The sequence below is a fragment of the Manis pentadactyla genome, chromosome 14 (genome assembly GCF_030020395.1).
Source record: "Manis pentadactyla isolate mManPen7 chromosome 14, mManPen7.hap1, whole genome shotgun sequence".
In the NCBI taxonomy this organism is placed as follows: domain Eukaryota; kingdom Metazoa; phylum Chordata; class Mammalia; order Pholidota; family Manidae; genus Manis; species Manis pentadactyla.
In genome coordinates, this window is record NC_080032.1 from 81155333 (window position 1) to 81176347 (window position 21015).

A 21015-nucleotide genomic window follows, 5' to 3' on the forward strand; every position below is an offset into this window, starting at 1 on the left:
GGTAGAACAGAAATATTCACTATGCTCTTTCCAGAAAGTATGCCTGGCAGGAAATCAGCAAGATGGTATGCAAACATGTGAATCTCATTTTACTCTCTGAAAATGGCTGATGGAGAAGAGAGCTAGACTTGCCAACAGACCGCAGAGGAAACTGCTTGATCTCGACTGTGAGATATGTTTCCAATTCCTGACTCAGCCTTTAGAGAAAGCAGAATATAAAAATCTCCTCTAAATAGAATTTTTACATGATTCTACACAGAGCTGAAGAAAGAACTATTTGATCATTCATTGATGAGTTGTGATGTTCTCCAATTTATTAACTCTCCTTTAATAATAGAGTATTCTGGCTTTAAAAAAGAAAAGAAAAACCCAAATCTCTTATGAAAACCTGAGAATGGACAAGCATCCTTCTCAAGATCTTAAAGATCTTATAATGTATTTTAAAAAAAACAGATCAAATTCAATGTTGAATAGGTAGTTTCCTAAGGAGGAGGAGATTTTATGGCACTGGGATTAAATAATCTTCCTTCTAAATGAGTCACTAGTTGTGTTTCGCATCATGGACTTCACATACAGAAGACTCTTTGCTAACAGGCCTTAAGATCAAGTATCTACGAGAAAAGGCTCTTCATTTTAAGGTTAAAAATCGTTTTACTAATTGAGCAATAGCTGAAACGATTTTAAATGTGCTGATTTATTGATCCCCAGAGGTTAACAGTAAAATAAATCGGCAGTTGCCATGCATAGTAAAAATGAACCCCCAAAAGCTCCATGTAGCACTTACAGGGCTTTCTGTCTGCTGATTACAGCCTGGTAGAGGCCACGTAAGTCCCGTAAAACTACATCAACTGTCATTAAATAGCACCCTTTGATGGAGTATGCTCACTGTATCTTCCATCACAGACCTTTTGATTTTCTTCTCATACAAAGGAAGGATTAGAAATTAACATGCATCAAATGCCATTAGTGAATATCTTGAATAGGATGATAGTCCAGTTCAAAATTTTGAACCAGTTCTAAAGTTCATAATTTCAGACTAAAAAGGAATAGATACCTACTTTGGAACTAAATCCATCCAGTGATGGGGAAGTGGAGCTTCCGTGTCTTCCTGAGGTGCTGTCAATGGCTAAAGTCAAAGACTTCTTTTTGCAAAATTAATGCAGCATTATTCCAATGGCAATAAATTTAGTTATGTAAAGGAAAAGCAGAGAGACTTCAAATGTAAAAGAAAAAGAAATGCAAGGTTTTGAATTAGAAAATTGAGCCCACAATTTTAAAATAGAAAACTCTCCTAAGAAAAATCTTCTTTGCTATACTGTGACACAATTATTTAAAGATGGTACACACAAAGAAAAAAAGAATCCAAAAAGAACAACTTATATGTCAGTCAAGATTTCAAAGATTAATATTTATGAAAACAATTGGCAAACAACAGTCTATGATCTAGGAACAAAAAATATTGTAGCAGATGTCTTGTCAAAAGGCTACAGTCTATGAGAAGCAACATACTCTCGGCCATATGTTTTCTCAGCCTTGAGAAAAGAAATCCTCAGTCATTTCAATTCTGGAGAACACAGAGTGCCTGTGCACATGCAAAGGAAGAGCTTTTCTGTAAGGCAACTCTGAGCCAAGATTTCTGGTTTCATTTGCAAAGAGGTGACATATACAGTTGAGTGGAACACGAATAGAAAATAAGCCAATTAACTTAAATAATCTCAATAACTCAATCTGTCAGCAAGAAACTGCAGAAGAAATTGGAGTGGCCATTGACTGTTTTGGCCTGCCTGGCACCCTTTCGCGCATCTTTGGCAACAGTACTCTGAATTCTCCTGTAGGAGCTCTCCCTCGTCCCTTCCATGCGGTTTTGTTGGGATGGTCTGTTAGTGCCTGGTCTTAAACAGCTGCTCAGTGGTTGGGCTTGTGAGCATGGAAGCTAGGGCAAATGAGCAGAGGAAGGGAGCAAACCGAGTGACCGGGAATGAGAGGGGTCAGCGGATCTGACTAAGTCAAAGGACAGTCATCATGGGTGCAGCTGAATAGGAAAGCGGAAAGGTCAGCCAGTGGGATGACCGAATCAGCGACTATGGAGGAGAAGCAGTTCCTGGTGATGGTGCCCCAGAGGAAGGCGTGAGGGTCAGTGTGGATGCAGAGTCACGGGCCTGAGAGGCCAGAGTGCTGGTTGCACAGCCCATGAGGCCCTAAGTTGCCCCTGATGATGGCAGGTCTACAGGCGCCGAGACACAGCATGTGAGCCACGTTGTAAGGTCTCCGATGGATGAGAGGAAGTGACCAGGGCGTTGGCAGATGCCAGGGTGATGCAGTCGGCAGACTGACCCCCATAGGAGCTGAGGATTTTTAAAGAGGGCTGAGTGATCAGTCTAGAAGCCACAATAGGAAGCAACAAGAGCACAAAGCCTTTTCACATGGTGGGCGACAGAGAAGAGAGCCTACCTGACAGAGCTGCTAAGCAAGCAGTGACCTTCGGGCAGAAGGAGAGAGCGAGTCTTCATTTAAAGGAAGAAGGTGGGGGAGCCATTAGAGAAGAAGATAAGGATAGAGGAGCATTTGCTAAGTGGGACAGAGGGGGCGAGGAAGACACTAGGAGACTGTGGAGAGAAATGGTGTAGGGTCAGGGCTACGAGACAGGGGATGGCATGGAGACACAGGGGACAGGGCTGCAGGGATTTCATTCTACACTTTGTACACTGAGTAGTAAAAGGCTGGTGGAATTGACATCAAGTCTCTTTCAAGGAAGCGGGCTATTGGCCTAGCAGCCAGAGGTCCTGCCACAGTGATGGGAGCTGTTAGCCAGTCTACGTGCAGTGCAGCCTACTTGTTGAATGAATAAGTGACTACATGCACCATGATGGGTAGATGGTGCAGAGCCTGAAGAAAGCATTCTCATATAGGTCTGCCCAAGCGTGAGGTTATTGCTGGTTCTGATTACTGTCCTCTGGCATTTTGAGACAAAGTGAAACAATTCAGTACCTGAGACAGAAATTGTGTAAGCACATGTCTCTGAGTCACTACCTTCAACATTACTCCAATATTAATTATAAACATTTGATCTGATTTTAATTGTTCACGTGCCCTCACTTCCATGGCTTTGCACCACCGACTCATTAGAGCAAGCTGCTATGTTGTGTTCATTAACACATCACATTTGTTTTCCCTATTCCATGTCTGCAGAAGTAGTATAGTCTGTAATTTGAGTTTTAATTAAAAATTCAGCGAAAGTCTAGGATCAACTGAGACAAGATAAAGCTCACAATCGCACGGAGCAATCTGCAAATAATCAAAATGTTGTGTGTTGTTTTCTTGTAAGTAACTAAGATTTATCCAGAAATGCTTGCGATTTCCAAGCAACAGATGGAATGTGTAGAAACCAGGCTTATCCTGAAGAAACTGGTAAACAACAGACGTACAAAATCATTAACCACCAGAAGAACTATCTTAAGGTAGTTTGTGTTAAACAGGAACATCACTTTCCTCTGACAGCCCTGATGGCAGCCCTACAGCACTGTAAGCTTGATGCCAGAACAGAATGAAAGACAGTCTCACGTAGAAATCGTAAACATGGCCTCTGGAGCCAAACAGTCTGAGTTTTCATCCTGCCTCTGCCATTATTTTTGCTGTGTGACCCTGTGCAAGTCCCTTAACCTTTCTGTGCTGCAGTTTTCTCAACATGCTGTCCTGTTGGTTAGATGAAATAACATTGTAAAGCATTTACACAAACACCTGGTTTTCATAAACATAGTAAACACCATGAAAGTGTTAGCTGTGACTATTACTTGGAGCATGTACCTACAAATGGATAAGAATACATGTCCCTTCTTTATTTTTATTTTCTAAAGATTTCTTGGACCCTTAGGTTTCTAGAGGTAGTAAAAGGCATAAAAGTCTGAAAGAGATAAAGGTAAAGTCAAATTCAAGTTATCATATATTTTCCCCAGCATGGCTTAATTCTCTACCACGTGGAGAAGCATCATATACAGAGTAGACTCAGAAAAGCTCATTTCACATCCCTGCTCCATCAGTTATGAATTCTAGGATGCTTCCTAGGTCATTTTATCCTCCGGGCCTCAGTCTTCTTATTTATAAAATGGAGATTAGAAAATAATTCCCTAGTGCAGAGAGTTATTGTGAGGATCCACACAGGCTCACTGTGGCTTCGCAACGGCTTCCCTAGAGACGCACAATCAACAACATTTGAGCAGCAAAGACCTTAATGACAGTCATGCAGTTTCGGCACCTCATGTACAAGGCTGTGTGTCCCCTCTGTGAGGACCTGCTCAAATAGTAGTCAGCAGGTGAGTGTACCTGACAGAAAAAGTGAAATGTGTCAGGTCCAGTCTTTTTCACCACCTTTATCTCCTTTCCTCTTTAGGATGATAACAACACAGAGCAGTTCCAAACATCTTCTGTCCTGTGGCAGGAGGTCCTGCTGCTGCTGAGAGCGTAGACTCTGCACTAGTTACTCTGGTTAATCTGACCAACACAGCTCCACTCAGGTGACCGGGCCCTCAGTGCTCCCACATTCTCCAGGTTTTGCAGAGGGCCTTTCCCGATGCTACAGTGAGTTGAGTCTCTAGCTCATTCTTCCCAGGGGCCTTTCATACCTTCCCAAGGTTCCCAACGGTCGGAACCTTCCTGCCACGCACTTGCCTTCGGATCCAGTCGTCCAGCCCCAGCCTCCCCTGGCTGAGCTCCCGCTGCACTGTCAGGGCCTGGGGATTCCCTCTTCTTCCCCTTTTGCTTTCCAAGTCAGACAGCCCACCCAACACAATGCTTTCCGCAAGATAATCTCCTTCCTCAGCCCTGTCTGCCGTGGCTTTGGGTACTGCTGGCCCAACTTTACGTGCGTGTCAAGTACCAAAAACCTACCACTTCCTGAGTCACAAAGAGATGAGATGTAAAGCGAGGTGATAATTCTAGAAGCTATATCTTAGATGCCACTGGTGAAGGTTAATGTGTTGTATTTGCAGACAGTGGATAACATTGATTTCTACTATGTGTAAGTCAGTCAGTCAGTCCACAACACTTACTGAGCAACAACTATGGCTGGACACAAGGCTAGATAATGGGAATACTTCAGTGAATCATGAATGATCACCAACCTCTGTCCTCAGTAAACACAACACTTGGTGGAGGGCGGAGTGGGACTGCAGAGAAATGCTCAACTATATACCCTCATAAGATCCCAGCAACTAAAAGGCCTCTGGGCCTTTCTTCATCTTAGGCATTAGACCTACCAAGCAGTTTCTGATTTATTTAATATAACAACACACACCAAAAATACCCTCACAACGCATGACGTTAAAAAGTCATCACAAATAGATATGATTTGGAAAGTGCTGAAAGGCTTACAACTCAGACTAATATGGAGTTGAAAGAAACTAATCATCAAATGCTTCCTGAAAGGGGGTTTAGGTTAGAGTTAGGTGGACATAATTAATGTGATGATGTAATAATATATTAATTTTAGTGTTTTGGTGTTTTTTTCTTTTCTCCCTATTCTTTTTTCTTTTTTATGTTATCCAAGCTTATTCTTAATCACATGTCTCACCTACAACAGTTAACTACCAAATGTCTTCTACTCACCAGAGGCAATGAATGGTTGGCTAATTTTTGAGTTGTTGGAAATGTCTTCAACAGGACCTTTTTTTTAGTTATCGATCTCTACAGAATCATAGCATATCTTAAAAACCATTGGGACAATGATGTTATTATATCAGATTTTAAAATGGTAAAGTACAAGCAAGATATAATTAAGAACTTTACAATTTTTTCAATAATAATGATGTTACAATGACTATAATAAAGCTAGTAAACTTAGCACTTTAACAGCCTAACAAGTATCCTAGCCAGCCCAGCAATTGAAAAAAAAAGTAAATTTCGGAAAGCAGTTCTTGTTTTTATGCCTCCTGAATGATCAAAAGTCTTCTTTTCCTGGATGAAAATTTAAAATAAAAATTTGAAAGTGGAAGAACATACTAATTATGTTTCTAAAACAGATCTCTTATGGAAGGAGCCATTAACATTATTTTCCTTTTTCCAACCATTTAGTTACTTATTTAAAACAACACACACACACACACACACACACACACACACTCACAACATAAGAATGATTAAAGTGATACGTTTGCAACATCATTTATTGTACTTAGTTAAAAACATTAGAACATTGCAAAAAAAACCTGCACTCACCTCTAAAATGTATTTAAAAAGAAATTCTACAAAACACAGGTGATGCTAAACTGAAACTTATTCTCCCTTAGCAAAACAGTTATTATCAAATTCTTAAGCTACTGTAAGCTCTGTGTAGCAATTCTTAAATTTACTTATTCGCTTGTTTATTTGACTGTTAGAAAGGTGAATGATTCTGCACAGACTCTTACAATAAGAGAAGCTTGATACAGTTTACAAATTTGCAACAATATGATTACTGCAGGGACTGAGAGGTCTGCCTGTTTGAGGAAGAAGTTCCTCGGTATGATTCTGACTTATTCCTTTTGCTGCTCCTCAAATCAGAAATAAAAGATCAGTTACAATGACTTTTTTTTTTTTCCTGCTGAGAAAAAGAATAGATTCTTATTAATTCAGCTGACAGTAAATTTTAGAATTAAAAAAAAAGGTGGAAGATCTCTTAAAAATAACTCAAGGCCTCATTTCTTAAAGACTTTTATTTCATATCACTCCAGATACCAACTTTCAAATCAAGATGCCACTGTCTGCCATTGTTGTTCAATGTGTAAATACCTCCTATCCACCTGGGTATTTGTAAAGATCACAGCTCTCACTTGGATGCTATGCTGTTTGTGGAATGCCACATTCCCACAAGGGGCAGTCTATGACGGTCATCTTATGAAGTACTGTTTAGAACTTTCATATCTACTAACAACTAACTAAAGGCTCCTAACAACTCAGACCATGATCACAGGAAGCTCTGATATTCATCTGCAGGTCTGCAAAAATAAGTCTTAAAAATCCCACAGCTTCTGCAGCCACATTGTTCCTGATTAACTTGGTCTAAAATCTCAGCCTTTCCTTAGCAGCTCGCTGAAGTCATGGTTTATGCTGTTCGGCACACACGCGTATGCAAATTCTATCAACAACGAAATTAAAGAGATTTTCATTTTATTTAGTTGATATCTGATAAAACGGAAGAGTTGTAATTAAAAGTCTTATAACCCGTTCGGATCTAACATGATGGTTAAGCATGTGAGCTCAGGAGCCAAGTGTTTGGGCTGGAACACCAACTGGGTATGTGCTTAAATTCTATACCTCAGTTTCCTCGTGAACAAAAGGGAGATAATACTACTACCTATACACAGGCATGAAGATTACATAATGTAATACACAGAAAGGGTCAGGAACAGTATCTCATCTACAGTAAGCTCCCCATAAATGCTAGCTTCTAGTACATTATAAAACCAGTCTTTAAAACTATTAGTACTTTTAGTACTTTATAAAAACCAGTGATTAAAACCATAGCTATTGTTGAGGCAGTTCCTAGATCTCTCTTTAATAATAATATATTTAATATATTTAATAATAATAATATTCCAAGGACATATGGCATTTTAAACCTGAACATTTAAAAAATACTAAACTTGTCTGAACATCTTTGTTGTCCTATAGATTGTATGTATGTCAGTGTAACTTATGAGTAGATAGGAATATATTCATGGGGGAAATTATGATCAGTAGTCTAAATAGGTCAACTTCTTTGACTACAACATAAGTAAAGTGACTTGAAATTACCAGTTCCACAAACTGTCTGAATATTTTCAGTACCCATTATCTTTTCCAAATGTAAAGTACAGAAGCCACAAATTTTCTAAATTTAGGGTCACAGTTTATAGACATCTTTACTTGTGATTTATCTGTTTCCCCCTTTTTTATGAGAGAAATACTTCATAAGCCCCATAAATCTTAATGGACATGTATACGAAAGAGTGGAAGATGAAGAAAATTGACCAAAAAAAAAAAAAATTCTTAAAATCAAACCAATCTTCTGACCACAGTCCTTATGTCCTGCCCCCTACAGTCAGTCCATCTCTACCCAATAACCCACAGAGCTCTCTCTATCTCTATTATTACCTCATGTAAACCCTTACTCAGGTCTAGACCTAAAATATCTTTATTATTTGTTTATTTGTTTATTTATTTATTTATTTATTTATCTTTTGGTATCATTAATTTACAATTACATGAGCAACACCGTGGTTACTAGATTCTCCCCATTATCAAATTCCCACCACATGCCCCATTACAGTCACTGCCCATCAGCATAGTAAGATGCTACAGAATCACTACTAGTCTTCTCTGTGCTATACTGCCTTCCCCGTGCTGCCCACCTACATTATGTGTGCTAATTGTAATGCCCCTTTTTCCCCCTTATCAGTCCCTTCCCACCCATCCTCCCCAGTCCCTTTTCCTTTGGTAACTGTTAATCCATTCTTGGGTTCTGTGAGTCTCCTGCTGTTATGTTCCTTCAGTTTTTGCTTTGTTCTTATACTCCACCTATGAGTGAAATCATTTGGTACTTGTCTTTCTCCGCCTTGCTTATTTCACTGAGCATAATACCCTCTAGCTCCATCCATGTTGTTGCAAATGGTGGGATTTGTTTTCTTCTTATGGCTGAATAATATTCCATTGTGTGTATGTACCACATCTTCTTTATCCATTCATCTACTGATGGACACTTAGGTTGCTTCCATTTCTTGGCTATTGTAAATAGTGCTGCGATAAACATAGGGGTGCATACGTCTTTTTGAAACTGGGCTCCTGCATTCTTAGGGTAAATTCCTAGGAGTGGAATTCCTGGGTCAAATGGTATTTCTATTTTGAGTTTTTTGAGGAACCTCCATACTGCTTTCCATAATAGTTGAACTAATTTACATTTCCACCAGCAGTGTAGGAGGGTTCCCCTTTCTCTACATCCTCACCAACATTTGTTGTTTGTCTTTTGGATGGTAAAATATCTTTCAATACACAAAACAGAGGTGTAGTGCTATAATTATGCTACTCTGCTCAACAGCACACATATCCTCTCAGGTACTTCTTTTCTCGCAGCAGAGATGACATACAAATAAGAGTGAACAAAATGGTTCTAGTGATCGAACACATTAGAAATCATACTGCCCCACAGCCATTCTAAAGTATTCCTTTTCTTCTCTTTCCCTGCCCAAATTTTCCAACATATATATTTCTTTAAAGCTCAAATAAATATGACTGCTATTGTTACCTTAAAAAGCCTTTCAAATTTGACTAATACCAAAGGGATACTAAGCTTTCATGGTCCTTAGTTTACTTTGTGATATTTTGCTCTTTTATCAGGATCACCTAAACAAATAATACTTAATGGAATTTTTACAAAACTCAAGTAATTTTTCCCCTTCAGGACATTTTATATACAATTTTCAGGTTTTGTCCTTCAATAAAAATAAGTATTATAACTTAGACTATGACATATAGTACATATGTGATCTCTTGATGATTTCACCGACACACACATAACAAAATTAGATGTTTCACTATTTGTATTATTCTACTGAGATTCTTCAAGATATTGCCCAACCACCTCTTATCTCTCAGGCTTTTGGCACAAACTAGGCAACAGGAAACAAGACAGAATACTAAGTAAAATTCATTTAAAGAATTGCAATCAAGTGTATTATAAATTGTAAATGTCTTTAAAGTAGCTGCCTAAAAACCCGATAAACTGTAGTTACATGATTTTCCTTAACAGAGCACACAGAGAAGGCCAAGTTGGAAATTGCTTGAAAGGGCTTCTGGTTCAGCCATAAAACAAATTCATACTTCAACTACACGCATGCTCTTTCTCACTCTCTCTTTCAAACACACACACACAAAACCTTCTGGTATCGATGACCAAAGGGGAAAAAAAAAGGAGGGGGGGAATGTCTTTCAAGGTTAACATTCTAAATTTAAATAGGGGGAGTCTCAAATTTAATACAAGAATCCTCTCCTTTTCAAAAGTTTGCATCACACCACTTTGCTTTTATGAAAGACCTATATTAGTACCTGTTTTCATAACCAAAAGAAATCCAAACAGGATTTTCGCTTTTACAAAAAAAGGGAGAAAATAGTGTTCAGCGTTTGTTCTGCAGCAAGTCATTAAAAAGGCAGTGCACCTGGAGCAGAGAGTGGCGCCACCAAGCGACTTCCCTGGGAACTTCACCCAGCATCTCAGCAGCAAGACAGCAGTGCTTTGAACTGGCTGAGTTGTCTGTACCTCATCTCGATTTATTTTGCGTATCCATTAGCAAGATGTGTCCTAAGGTATCAGAAAGGCCTAAGAGAGGTTACTTTTGGGGTCTGGGCCTGCTCAAAAAATTCCCATATAAGTTAGTGATACAAAGAAAACCATCAACAAAACAAAAAAGCAACCTACTGACTGAATAGGAGAATGTATTTGCAAACAATATATCCATTAAGGGGCTAATATCTGAAACATATAAGGAACTCATACAACTCAACACCAAAATAAACAAATATTCTGACCTAAACATGGGCAGAGAACCTGAATAGACTTTTTTTCCAAAAAACATACAGATGACCAACAAACACATGAAATGATTCTCAACATCAGTAACCATGTGAGAAATGCAAATCAAAACCACAATGAGATAGCACCTCATACCAGTCAGAATGGCTACACCAAAAGCCAAGAAATGACAAATGTTGGTGAGGATGTGGAGGAAATAGAACCTCCTACACTGGGGTGGGAATGTAAACTGGTGCAGCCACTACAGAAAACAGGAGATTCCTCAAAAATTAAAAATAGAAATATCTGATGACCTACCACTTCTGGGTATTTGCCCTAAGAAAACAATAACTAATTTTAAAACATATATACATCCCTATTTTTATTACAGAGTTATTTACAATAGCCAAGATATGGAAGCAACCTGTTTATCAATAGATGAATAGATAAAGAAGATGTGGTATATATACACAGTGGAATATTACTCAGCCATTAAGAAAGAATGAAATCTTGCCATCTGTGACAACATGGATGGACCTAGAGAGGATTATGCTAAATGAAATAGAGAATAACAAATACCACATGATTTCACTTGTATGTAGAATCTAAAAAACAAACAAAAAACTGAAATAGACTCATCAGTACAAAGAACAAACTGGCAGTTGCCTGATGGGGAGGGTTTGGGGGTATAGATGAAATAGGTGAAGAGGATAAAGAGGTAGAAACTTCCAATTATAAAACAAATAAGTCATGGGCATGAAAAGTACAACAGGGAATATAGTCAATAACATTATAATAACTGTATGGTGACAGATGGCAACTACATTTAATATGGTGAGCATTTCATAATGCATGTAATTGTCAAATCATTCTTCTGTATACCTGAAACTAATGCAATGTTGTATGTCAACTATATGCTCAATTAAAAAAAATAAGGTAATCTATTGATCACTGGCTGTTTCCTCTGCAACATTAAGTTCCCCACTCACAAAGAGAAAATAATGGGAATATTGATTTTTGTGCTTTAAATTACGACTGCTGCCCTGAGACTGAGGATTAAGTAAAAAAGGATTTAAGTGGTAGTCTTATTTGAATTAACCCAATTCAACTTTATGTGTTAGGCTAGTAAATAAATACATGACATATGCTATAGACTGACATTTGCATATGTGTGTTTTCTATACCATTCATTAATGTGCACACTACATATAATTTACTGAGTTCGTAAGCACAGAACAAGTTTACTGGACATTACAATCAATAAGAGGTTTTTTCAAGAGGGAAAGAAAAAACTAAAAATGGTGATTGTTTTTGCTTTATGCCATTTCAGCTTATGTAAAGTTTCATAGGAATGCTCCCCCACAAGTAGTGGGGAAACCTGTATTAGGACAGTTAGTGCTAAAAACCCTGGCATGAGTTTCCTGTTTTAATTCTGAGAAATCTCTTGGGAATGCTTCAATACACCGATAGTAGAAATCCAGTTAATTAGATATTAGATAACCAGACATTAGGTAATCTATGTGACTTATGGCAATTCATCTCTCTGAGTCTCTCTTCTTAGAAATGTGGAGATGACACTGCCTGCTCTATATACTTCCTTGAATTGTTGAAACGTAGCAAAATATTTCAAAATACTTGGAAAGCAGCAAAGTGCTATAAATTCAAAGCAATCTTTGGTATATTCATTCACATTTAAACTTGCCTATACAGTAATTCTAATCAGCCACAGATAAGCGGTGCATCATGTATACATTCTATGCCATTTCTCACTACCACTAAAAAGATTACTGGGTACACTGGCTGACTCTTCTCACATCTGTCTATACCCTGACCACCAGAACCAGTGGCTACATTACTTGACGTGACAAAAGGACTTTGCAGATATGATTAAATTAAGGCTCTTGAGATATATGGAATTATATATGTAATTACATATGGAGAGTATACAGAATTATCCAGGTGGACCCAATGTAATCACAGATACCCTTATAAGAGAGAAGGGTGAAGGTCAGAGTGAGAGAAGGGAAGGTGATGATGGGGAGGGAGAGGTTGGAAGATGCTGTACTGCTGGCATTGAACATGGGGCAAAGTCAAGAACCACGGAATGCAGGAGTCCTGTAGAAGTCAGAACAGGCAAAGAAACAAGTTTTCCTCTCAAATCTCCAGAAGGAACACATTCCTGCCAACACCTTGATTTTAAGCTTTTGCCTCCAAAACTGTAAGGTAATGAATTTATGTGATTATAAACCACTGAGCTTTCAGTAAATAGAAAACTGACAATCATGAGAGCACGGCCCCCTACCACCCCATTATTTATAATCAGCGGTTCTCTTCTGAAAGCATACAAGCACACAAGGCTGTAAAATAAGAGCTTTGATCAGTTTCTGAGTCTGTTACCCAGTGACATTTCAACCAGACTGGTGAGTCACTTAGCTCCCCTCCACCAGCATGGATGACTGAGCCAGTGGAAGCTCTGGTCTGGCGCTTGCTGGGTGACCTAGGATAACCTCTCTGGGCCTCAGTGGCACCATTTATATAATAAGAAGCTTTGACTAACAATGCAGAAACAGCCCAAAGTGTCATAGAAAGGAGGCACAAGGTTACTTTGGTAATTCTGTTGAGAAAGGCACCACTGGCTGGAACAGCTGGCAAGCACTATACTAGCACCCCCACAGGATGCCACCGGGGGCCTGAGTGCGTTTGGATTTCAGGGGACCATGACTCCAGACGCAGCAAGGTTCAGTGTGGGGGAAGCCTGAGGGACGTTTCTGGCACACTGAGTAACACAGATTTCCGGAGACGGATGGAGGAGGAAAGCTGGGGGCAGAAGCACAGGGGGGCATAAGGAGGGCCTGGAACGTCAGGGCAGCGCAGAGCCCTGGCAGTTACGGAAAGGCTCCTCTGAGCTCTGCCAGCAGTCACAGGGGTCTACCTGTGTGGGAACTGTACAGCTGCACTGCATGGCCCCCATCAAGCCGCCCATTCATGCCATTCACCTCATTATCCCCAGTGCCCAGGCACACAAGCATCTGATAGTGACTCACCACACATGCGTGAGATGGAGGGAATAACCCCAACTGGACTTTCTCACGGTTACATTTCCCTGAGGGCCAAGTCCTGGTGGTGCCATTCACATGGTATCGCATATGGATGCTGCCCCTTGGCATTATGCAAACAGCAGGCCCGCCTCCCCTGAAGGAGTCTCAGGGAACAGCACCTGCTGGAATTTTCTAGACAAGAGGTAATGAAAGCCGGAACTAGTGACAGCAGTGGGAATGGCAAAGAGAAATGGATGCCAATATGATTTATTGTAGGGTGGTTTGAGAGATTCACTAAATACTCTGGACTAGTCAAAGGAAAATCGTACTTGATGTCTTCCCTGTTTTCCTTTAGAGTAACTCAATATTACTCTGTTACGTAAAACTGGAAGGCTTCTCGTGGATCTCCTGTTAAGCACAAGTTACTGTTATCGTAACCCTCACTCTTCTGTCAAAAATGTATACGGACCCCATTTTTCTACTGTAGGGTCTAGTATTTCAGTCAAAATCAAGTCATCTACAACAATATTTCAAGGAAACAGAGAAATACACCAGAAAGCCCCAAAGAACCCAATTACCATTTCTTAAAAGCATTCCACATACTCAAACTTAGGAGCATTTTTTTGAGTCCTTGTCACAGAAACATCTTGTGACACACAGAAACACATTGCACTTGTCACCTCTATTTCAATAATTTGTTTCCTAAATATAGCTTAAATGATGAAGGGAAGTAAGGAGAAGAAGCAGTCCTATTGACTACTAAAGCAAACATCTGATTCCAATGAGTATTTTGAAGTTACACCCTTTCTATTAATATCCAAGATCCCATTGCATTTCTCTCCTACGTGACATTTTTTTAAAAACAGCCGTCACTGCAGTCATTTTGGTATTAGATAGTATATATGTAAATTAATAAATAAAATGCCTCCAATTTTAAATGTATCAGATGATTAGTATTTACAGAAACAGAACAAAAAGTTATTAAAGAACATGGTACAAATTTTGTTTGATATCTAAGATAAAAGTGTAGGTAACCAGATTAAAAAAAAAACTGTGCTAGACTTATACTTTATATTTAAGTCTATCGCCTTGAGCACTGAACATGCTGCCAGCTATCTCTTAATGAATACCTGAGCTGTCATTTTTAATAACAGACTGACAATTATTATCTATAAGTTGATAGTCCCTGGAAATCATCTGTGCAATACTAACATTACTACAGTTAAAAATAGAAACTTACTATTCCATGTATAAACAACAGCATTTTATAATACTTGATCAACATTATAGAAAATGAAATGTATATCTGCAATAAAAAAAAAATCAGCATATGCCAAGATGCACAGACCATTTCAAAATGCAGCAGAAACTTAGACAAAATCTTAATCAGGAATCTCAGTTGCTCATTGTTAAAAAGGTCTTTTGATCCATTGAAACTCTATGAGAAAAATATACTGTTCATGATAAAATATAATAAAACAAGCCAAAAACTGGGGTGATTCTAATCTTATATTTCAATTCAAAACAGACACAAAAATTGAATACCATTAACAAATTATCTAGTTCATTGAAGCACACGTAGTACTCATTAACATGTACAAGTAATCATATAACATTCTACTGTAATTCATCAATTACAATATTCTAGACATTCTATTTTATTTTGAAATAATAAAAAAATTTTTTAAATACCTCTTCCACAAAGCTGTCTTTCTTCTCTAGCATTTCTCGTAAAGTCTGAAGAATTTTAATGCACAGCTTTTCTTCTTTCTCCATTAGTTTCTTTGTATGATTTATCAACCTTAAAGCAAAACATGGAACCTTAAACAGGGCAGTGATTTCTCTTCAAGCTATCTACTAACAACACAGACTAGAGGAAAAGCAAATCACACTATTATTTGAGAGGATAAAGTAAACAAGATACCTGTTTTCCAAAGTTTTAAAATTACACCACCGCTTATGAACTCTGTCTTATAAAACATCCTTTGTTTTGCAGGCAGTGTATCTCAGTGCTTCTAAATTTACTTGGGGAGAGATGGGAGAGAAGGCATCCTTGCAAAGGGAACAGTATGAACAAAGGGAGGGGCAGCACGCTGACCACCATGTCCAGGAAGTGCTAAGTACTCCAGCTGCTGGCTGATACTCACACCCAGCAAGAGGAGAGCGTGAGAGATGCGATCGGAAAAGGAGGAGCTGGGAATGTTGTGCTAATGAGTCTGAAATTTACTCTACAGAAAAAAGGGAACGTTGTCAAGGACCTGAATGACCTGGCCTGTGTGTGCAAGAGTGAAAACAAGGCAAGAGATGAACAGGGCCCGTGATGGTATAAGGATGCAAGAAGCAGGAGAGAAACAAAATAGCCAAGATTTGGTAAATAATGACATGTGCAAGGTGGAACAGAGGAGAAGGGCCAATCACAGATGCCTGAGGTATATTGATTAGGTTGGTAGATGGACAGTGATACTTTTAGATTCTATCTATGTCATGCGCACAGGGAAGGAACAGTGATTTACTTTTAGCTATGTCCCATCTGGGCAAGATATTATGGGGTCAGGTCCAGCACACAAATAATTATTCTAAAGTTCACCTTTCAAGGAAAAAACCTGCTTCTCTTCTATTTGGTCCCTCATGTGATAGTCTCTGAATATATGAACATAGTTTTGGTGAGCACTGCAAATTTCTTTTGGTTTTTTTCTCTTAGGCTATTTTAATCTTCTTTGCTCTTTAAATAAACATTTCATTCACTAACCATTTGAAACTCTTAAACATAAGGATGAATATCATTTGCTAGTAGTTTTTATAAGGTATTGATCTATCGCATAATGTTTGGTTGAGATAGATTGGTCAAATATTTTTTCTGTGATCTGAGTAAAAAGTAAATTTCATGCAACAACCCACCATATAAATATATATATGTGCGTGCTTGTAAAACTAACACAAAAGTTACCTTTACTACGTGAGATGTATTGTATGAGATAGTATTTGAGGTGGACTACCTGATATTTTATATACTTCCCAATTCATTTTTTAAATTAATGGTTGGCTCTCCTTCCTTGTTTTAAATCCATAAATATGTAACACCCCAGAATTTGAAAACTACTGAGATTGTCCTTCACAAAGGAGGAGTAAATGCTGACTTGAATGGATCATAACCACATGCCTTAATGGTTAAGGTCTCTTCTCTCTCTCACTGCGTGACTAAGTGGATATGTGAATTCAGGTTCTTTCCTAGGGTCTGTCTCTCACGTTCACCAGCAGACTCATATGAAACAATAAGTTCCAAGAAATAAATTCATTTCAAGAAGTCAGAAGACCCACTGAGCCCTTGGACAAAAACTATGTTCTCCAACTAAGCTTTACCAGAGAGTCATGCATAGTAACACAAGGCCTATTAGCTTTTAATCAAGTTGGATTCTAATTTTATTAGATATCCTTGCAAATAAAACCCTTGGTTCTTCACAGGGTTTGAGAAGAAGGAGAAGCACCAGAGCATAAAAATAGACATTCCTGTGCCTCTGGCCATAATATGATCAAAATAGGACCAAAAAAAATCTCTTCTCTAACCACTAAAGTAGGTGTCACATCCTTTCCTCCGTCTGAGCTCCCGCTGTCCTATTACCCTGCTTCTCTCCTTTGTTTTCCTGATGTTGCAACAGACTTGCCTCACCCTCCGCACAGTCAACATTTTCCAGACATTCTGAGTTACTTGGTATCACCTTCTCAGAGACCTGTATCTTTTAAGTTCTAGACCAGTGCCAACCAATAGAAATTTTTCTGCAGCAACTGAAATACTCTGCATCTGTGCTGTCAAATTTGTTAGCCACTAGCCACATATGGCTATTAAGTACTTTAAAATTTGGCAAATGAAGGAACTGAAACTTTTTATTTTTATTTTTATTTTAATAATTGTGTGTAATCTAGTAGCCACTGTATTGACAGCCTAATTCTTGACACTGGATCAGCAAATTATTTTTCTACAAACCCAAATAGTAAATATTTTGAAGCTTTGTGTGCCATGCAGTCTCTGGGGCAGCTTGTCAGCTCTGCTATAATAGTTATGGGAGTAGCCAGGGACAATATGTAAGTGAACGTGTGTGGCTGTGTTTCAATAAAACTTTATTTGCAAAACTGAGCAAGAGGACCAATTTGGCCTGTGGGCCAAAGCTTGTCAACAATCCCTGTTCTAGACTATCAAATATCTGGGATATATCTATAGTGTCATTATTAATTTCCTGAGTTAAAATTTGCAGGTTTATTACCGATTTTTTAAAGAACCCCACCTATTTAACATGACCCCTGTAGTCACTTCTCATCCCATATCTTGTTTTCTCTCTCCAAATCCCAGCTTTACTTAGTAAATGAAAGGAACACACTTCTTGTGTTCCCTATTCCTCAGTCACAATCCATAGAAGAGGTTTGGAGGCCTCTCCAGTAAGCCTCAACCCCACAGGAATTAGCTGTGATGAGTAATGGTCCAGGGAGCCAGCAGCCATGTCCGACTCTCCATCCAGGTACTCTCCCCAAGACCAGCAAGTACGTTCGACTGCCCGGATGGAGTCTCTATGTGATTACTTGCAAATCACTCAATGAAGTGCCCTCATCATATTCTGTCTGGAGCTGGTTACACTTTTCTTCATAACTCTGCTTTACTTGCAGATCTTCCTTGAGAATTGTTCATACACCGCTAAAGTGAAAACAGTCTAGGATAAACATACCCACTACAACAGATAGGACACCACCACAAAACCACTGAGAGAAATAAGTAAATGAAAGAGCCGCAGCTGAGAATCAAGAAGGCAGCAAATGAGACCTAAGGGCTCTTGACTTGAAGCCTGCCTGAGACTGGCCTGCCAATCCCTCAGACCTTTGCACACATTAGAGAAAATAGGTAAACACACAGGGGACGATAGCACACAATAAGAGCTCATAAAGGCTAGTTCTCTTCCCTTCCTCTCTGGTAACGAAAATCTAGTGACTTTGAACAGGAATTTTTTTTAAAGTCCCACCATGCAGTTATAGAGATGAATCAGAACCAAAATATTTTGTGATTTTATATGATATTTTGTGCCCAGTGATAAAACACACCATTTTCAGTAAACTGTAGTAAAATCTGATGCCTTGACCTTCACCAAAATTAAATTTCAGTTGAATCTAATTAATTATATTGGAAGTACATAGATTTTAGACCTTTCCCATACTCTCTGGCCCGTATTATGTACCAGTAGAGTAAAGGGCAGAAATGCGTTTGAAGCCATATGTTTGGCAATAGTTGCAAGAATCTCAGACTACAGCCACTTACTTGGACATGAAAGCGCCACATCTTATTCTTGCATCGCTCCCCTCGGGGAACAGTAGCTCTGGACTGTACAACACGTCGACCAGCACTGAGAACTCAGCCTGCATCATGGGGCTGAACTGTTGCTCCAAGGAGGCCACGACATCCTGAGGAATAAGCATAAAACCCCAGGTGATGACCCACATCAAAATCCAGCCTCTGAAGACAAACAAACCTAAGAATGCCAACTAGGAACGAGATGTAGGGATTTCAGAGAAGATGCACCCCACCTTCTCATGGTGCCCAAGGTCTGTGCTTTAACTAGAATCTGGTTTTCTGTGTAAATATACTACCTGGGTCTCCTTTCATTTGTAAGAGAAGGGTGGTGGCTAGATGCTTTCTACAGATACACATAGAAGATGAAACTCAATAAAACCACTGTTACAGGACCCACAGTGTCTAGGATTGTAACAGAGACATGAAAGGTATTCATCAACTTGCAATAAATTGAGGTATGCTCCAGGAACAGCTAAAAAGAGATTTCGTATACATCACTGGCCATGTGGGACTAACCATTCCTTCCGATGTGAAAATTCCCTGATCCATTATTTAAGTAGTATTAGTACCACACAGGCGTTCAAGGGCATTTAACAGTATTTCAAATTACATTTTCTGATAAGAAACTATTGGCCTACCCAACAGCCTTCCCTCACCATGTTCCTTGCTAATAGAATCACCATGTAGTTTCTCAGTCAGGTAGCAACATTCTCCGGAAGGTGAGCCTCCCCAGCTTAGGCTCTAAGCAGGCCAGGGTCACCCCATTTCCCCTGCCAGTGATTGGTCTAGGCATGATGATGTGACACAGTCCTGGCCAATAGCACATCAGGAGAAATCTGCTGAGCAGGTCAGGAGGTGTTTTGGGGGAGGAAGGGATGGACCCTTAAAACTGCCTATGCCTCTCAAGAGAGCTTGAGAGTGTGAGTCCAAAATGGGAGGCAACCCACATATGATCTCCGGAGACCAAACTTAAGCAGAAGGTTAACACAACAGACCAATGATGTTGGGGCCCTGACCTGCTGAGCTGCTGAATTAACCAACCCAGGAAGAGCCAGAACTCCGGCCTCCTTGCTATGCGAAATAATGCATTTCTTATGTTTGCCGCTCGTAGTTGAGTGTTGGGTTAGTTATAGCTGAAAGCATCCTAACTGACGTGTTTCTAAAATGGACTATGGCAATGACAATTTATTGAACATTCTTTAATGATTAAAGTGCCCCATTTTTGTTTTTTAAAATAACTATGTTTGAACACACACACAAAATCATCACACATAAAGCAATGCTTTATTCGTCCATACCTGCGGCATATTTTGTTAGGCAGAAAACTGACTACTGGTTGCTTATTGCTACTCTCAGCTATAGCAACACGGACTGAGGCACCGTCTCTCTTCATGTCTTATGGCTAGACTTGTGTTTAACTCTTCCTTCCCTTTCTAGCAAAAGTGATCATTTCTACTTCAACTACTCTAAATAACTTTTCTGACAAATTTCTGATGACAATTCAAAAAGAATGCCAGGAAGGAAATAACATAAGTGGGGAACCAGTATTCTATGAAGGTGGGAAGAGAACATGCTTCTGAAATATAAAACTAACTAACTTATTTATTGTTTCTTTTAATGTACTTTACCACTTTTTTCTTTCTTTCATGTCTTTTATGGTTTGATAGGCTCATTTCTTTCTTTTTTTTAATTGGGTTACATACAATAAGATGCACAAATCTTATTGTACATATTGTAAAACTATGACCATATTCAATAAAATGCCACTAAAATGTACCTATTTTTCAGATTATCTCTCTTTAATTCATTACTAAACAAATTGTGCTCAGACCCCTATGATGTGGATTCTGTTTTCATCTCATATTTTGATCATGGGCCAACTGTCCTCTCTCTCATTATTTGCCTGTGTGAAAATTCAGGCTAATACCAGCAATCACATGGGCTTGCTGTGAGGATTAAAGGTAAGTACACAGAGCAGCTTCTAACACATACTGGCAGCTTATTATTCCTAAACAAATGTTAATGATCATTAGTACTGAGTACCAGTTAGCTACAATCATCCCCATTGCCAAATCCAGTAGTTAATTTCCCGTCCACACCCTATCCTACCTCTGCTAAGCATTTCACGC

General features: G+C 39.0%; 1 protein-coding gene across 1 annotated transcript in view; it reads right to left on the bottom strand.

Moving 5' to 3' along the window:
• Positions 1-21015, bottom strand: part of ITPR2 (inositol 1,4,5-trisphosphate receptor type 2) — a 445246-nt gene that overhangs the window by 190061 nt on the left and 234170 nt on the right. Inside the window, exons 36-37 of the mRNA XM_036889596.2 lie at positions 18854-18996; positions 15247-15355 (exon numbers count right to left, since the gene is read on the bottom strand). Of these exons, the coding sequence (XP_036745491.2) occupies positions 15247-15355; positions 18854-18996 (252 nt within the window). The remainder of the gene's footprint in view (positions 1-15246; positions 15356-18853; positions 18997-21015) is intronic.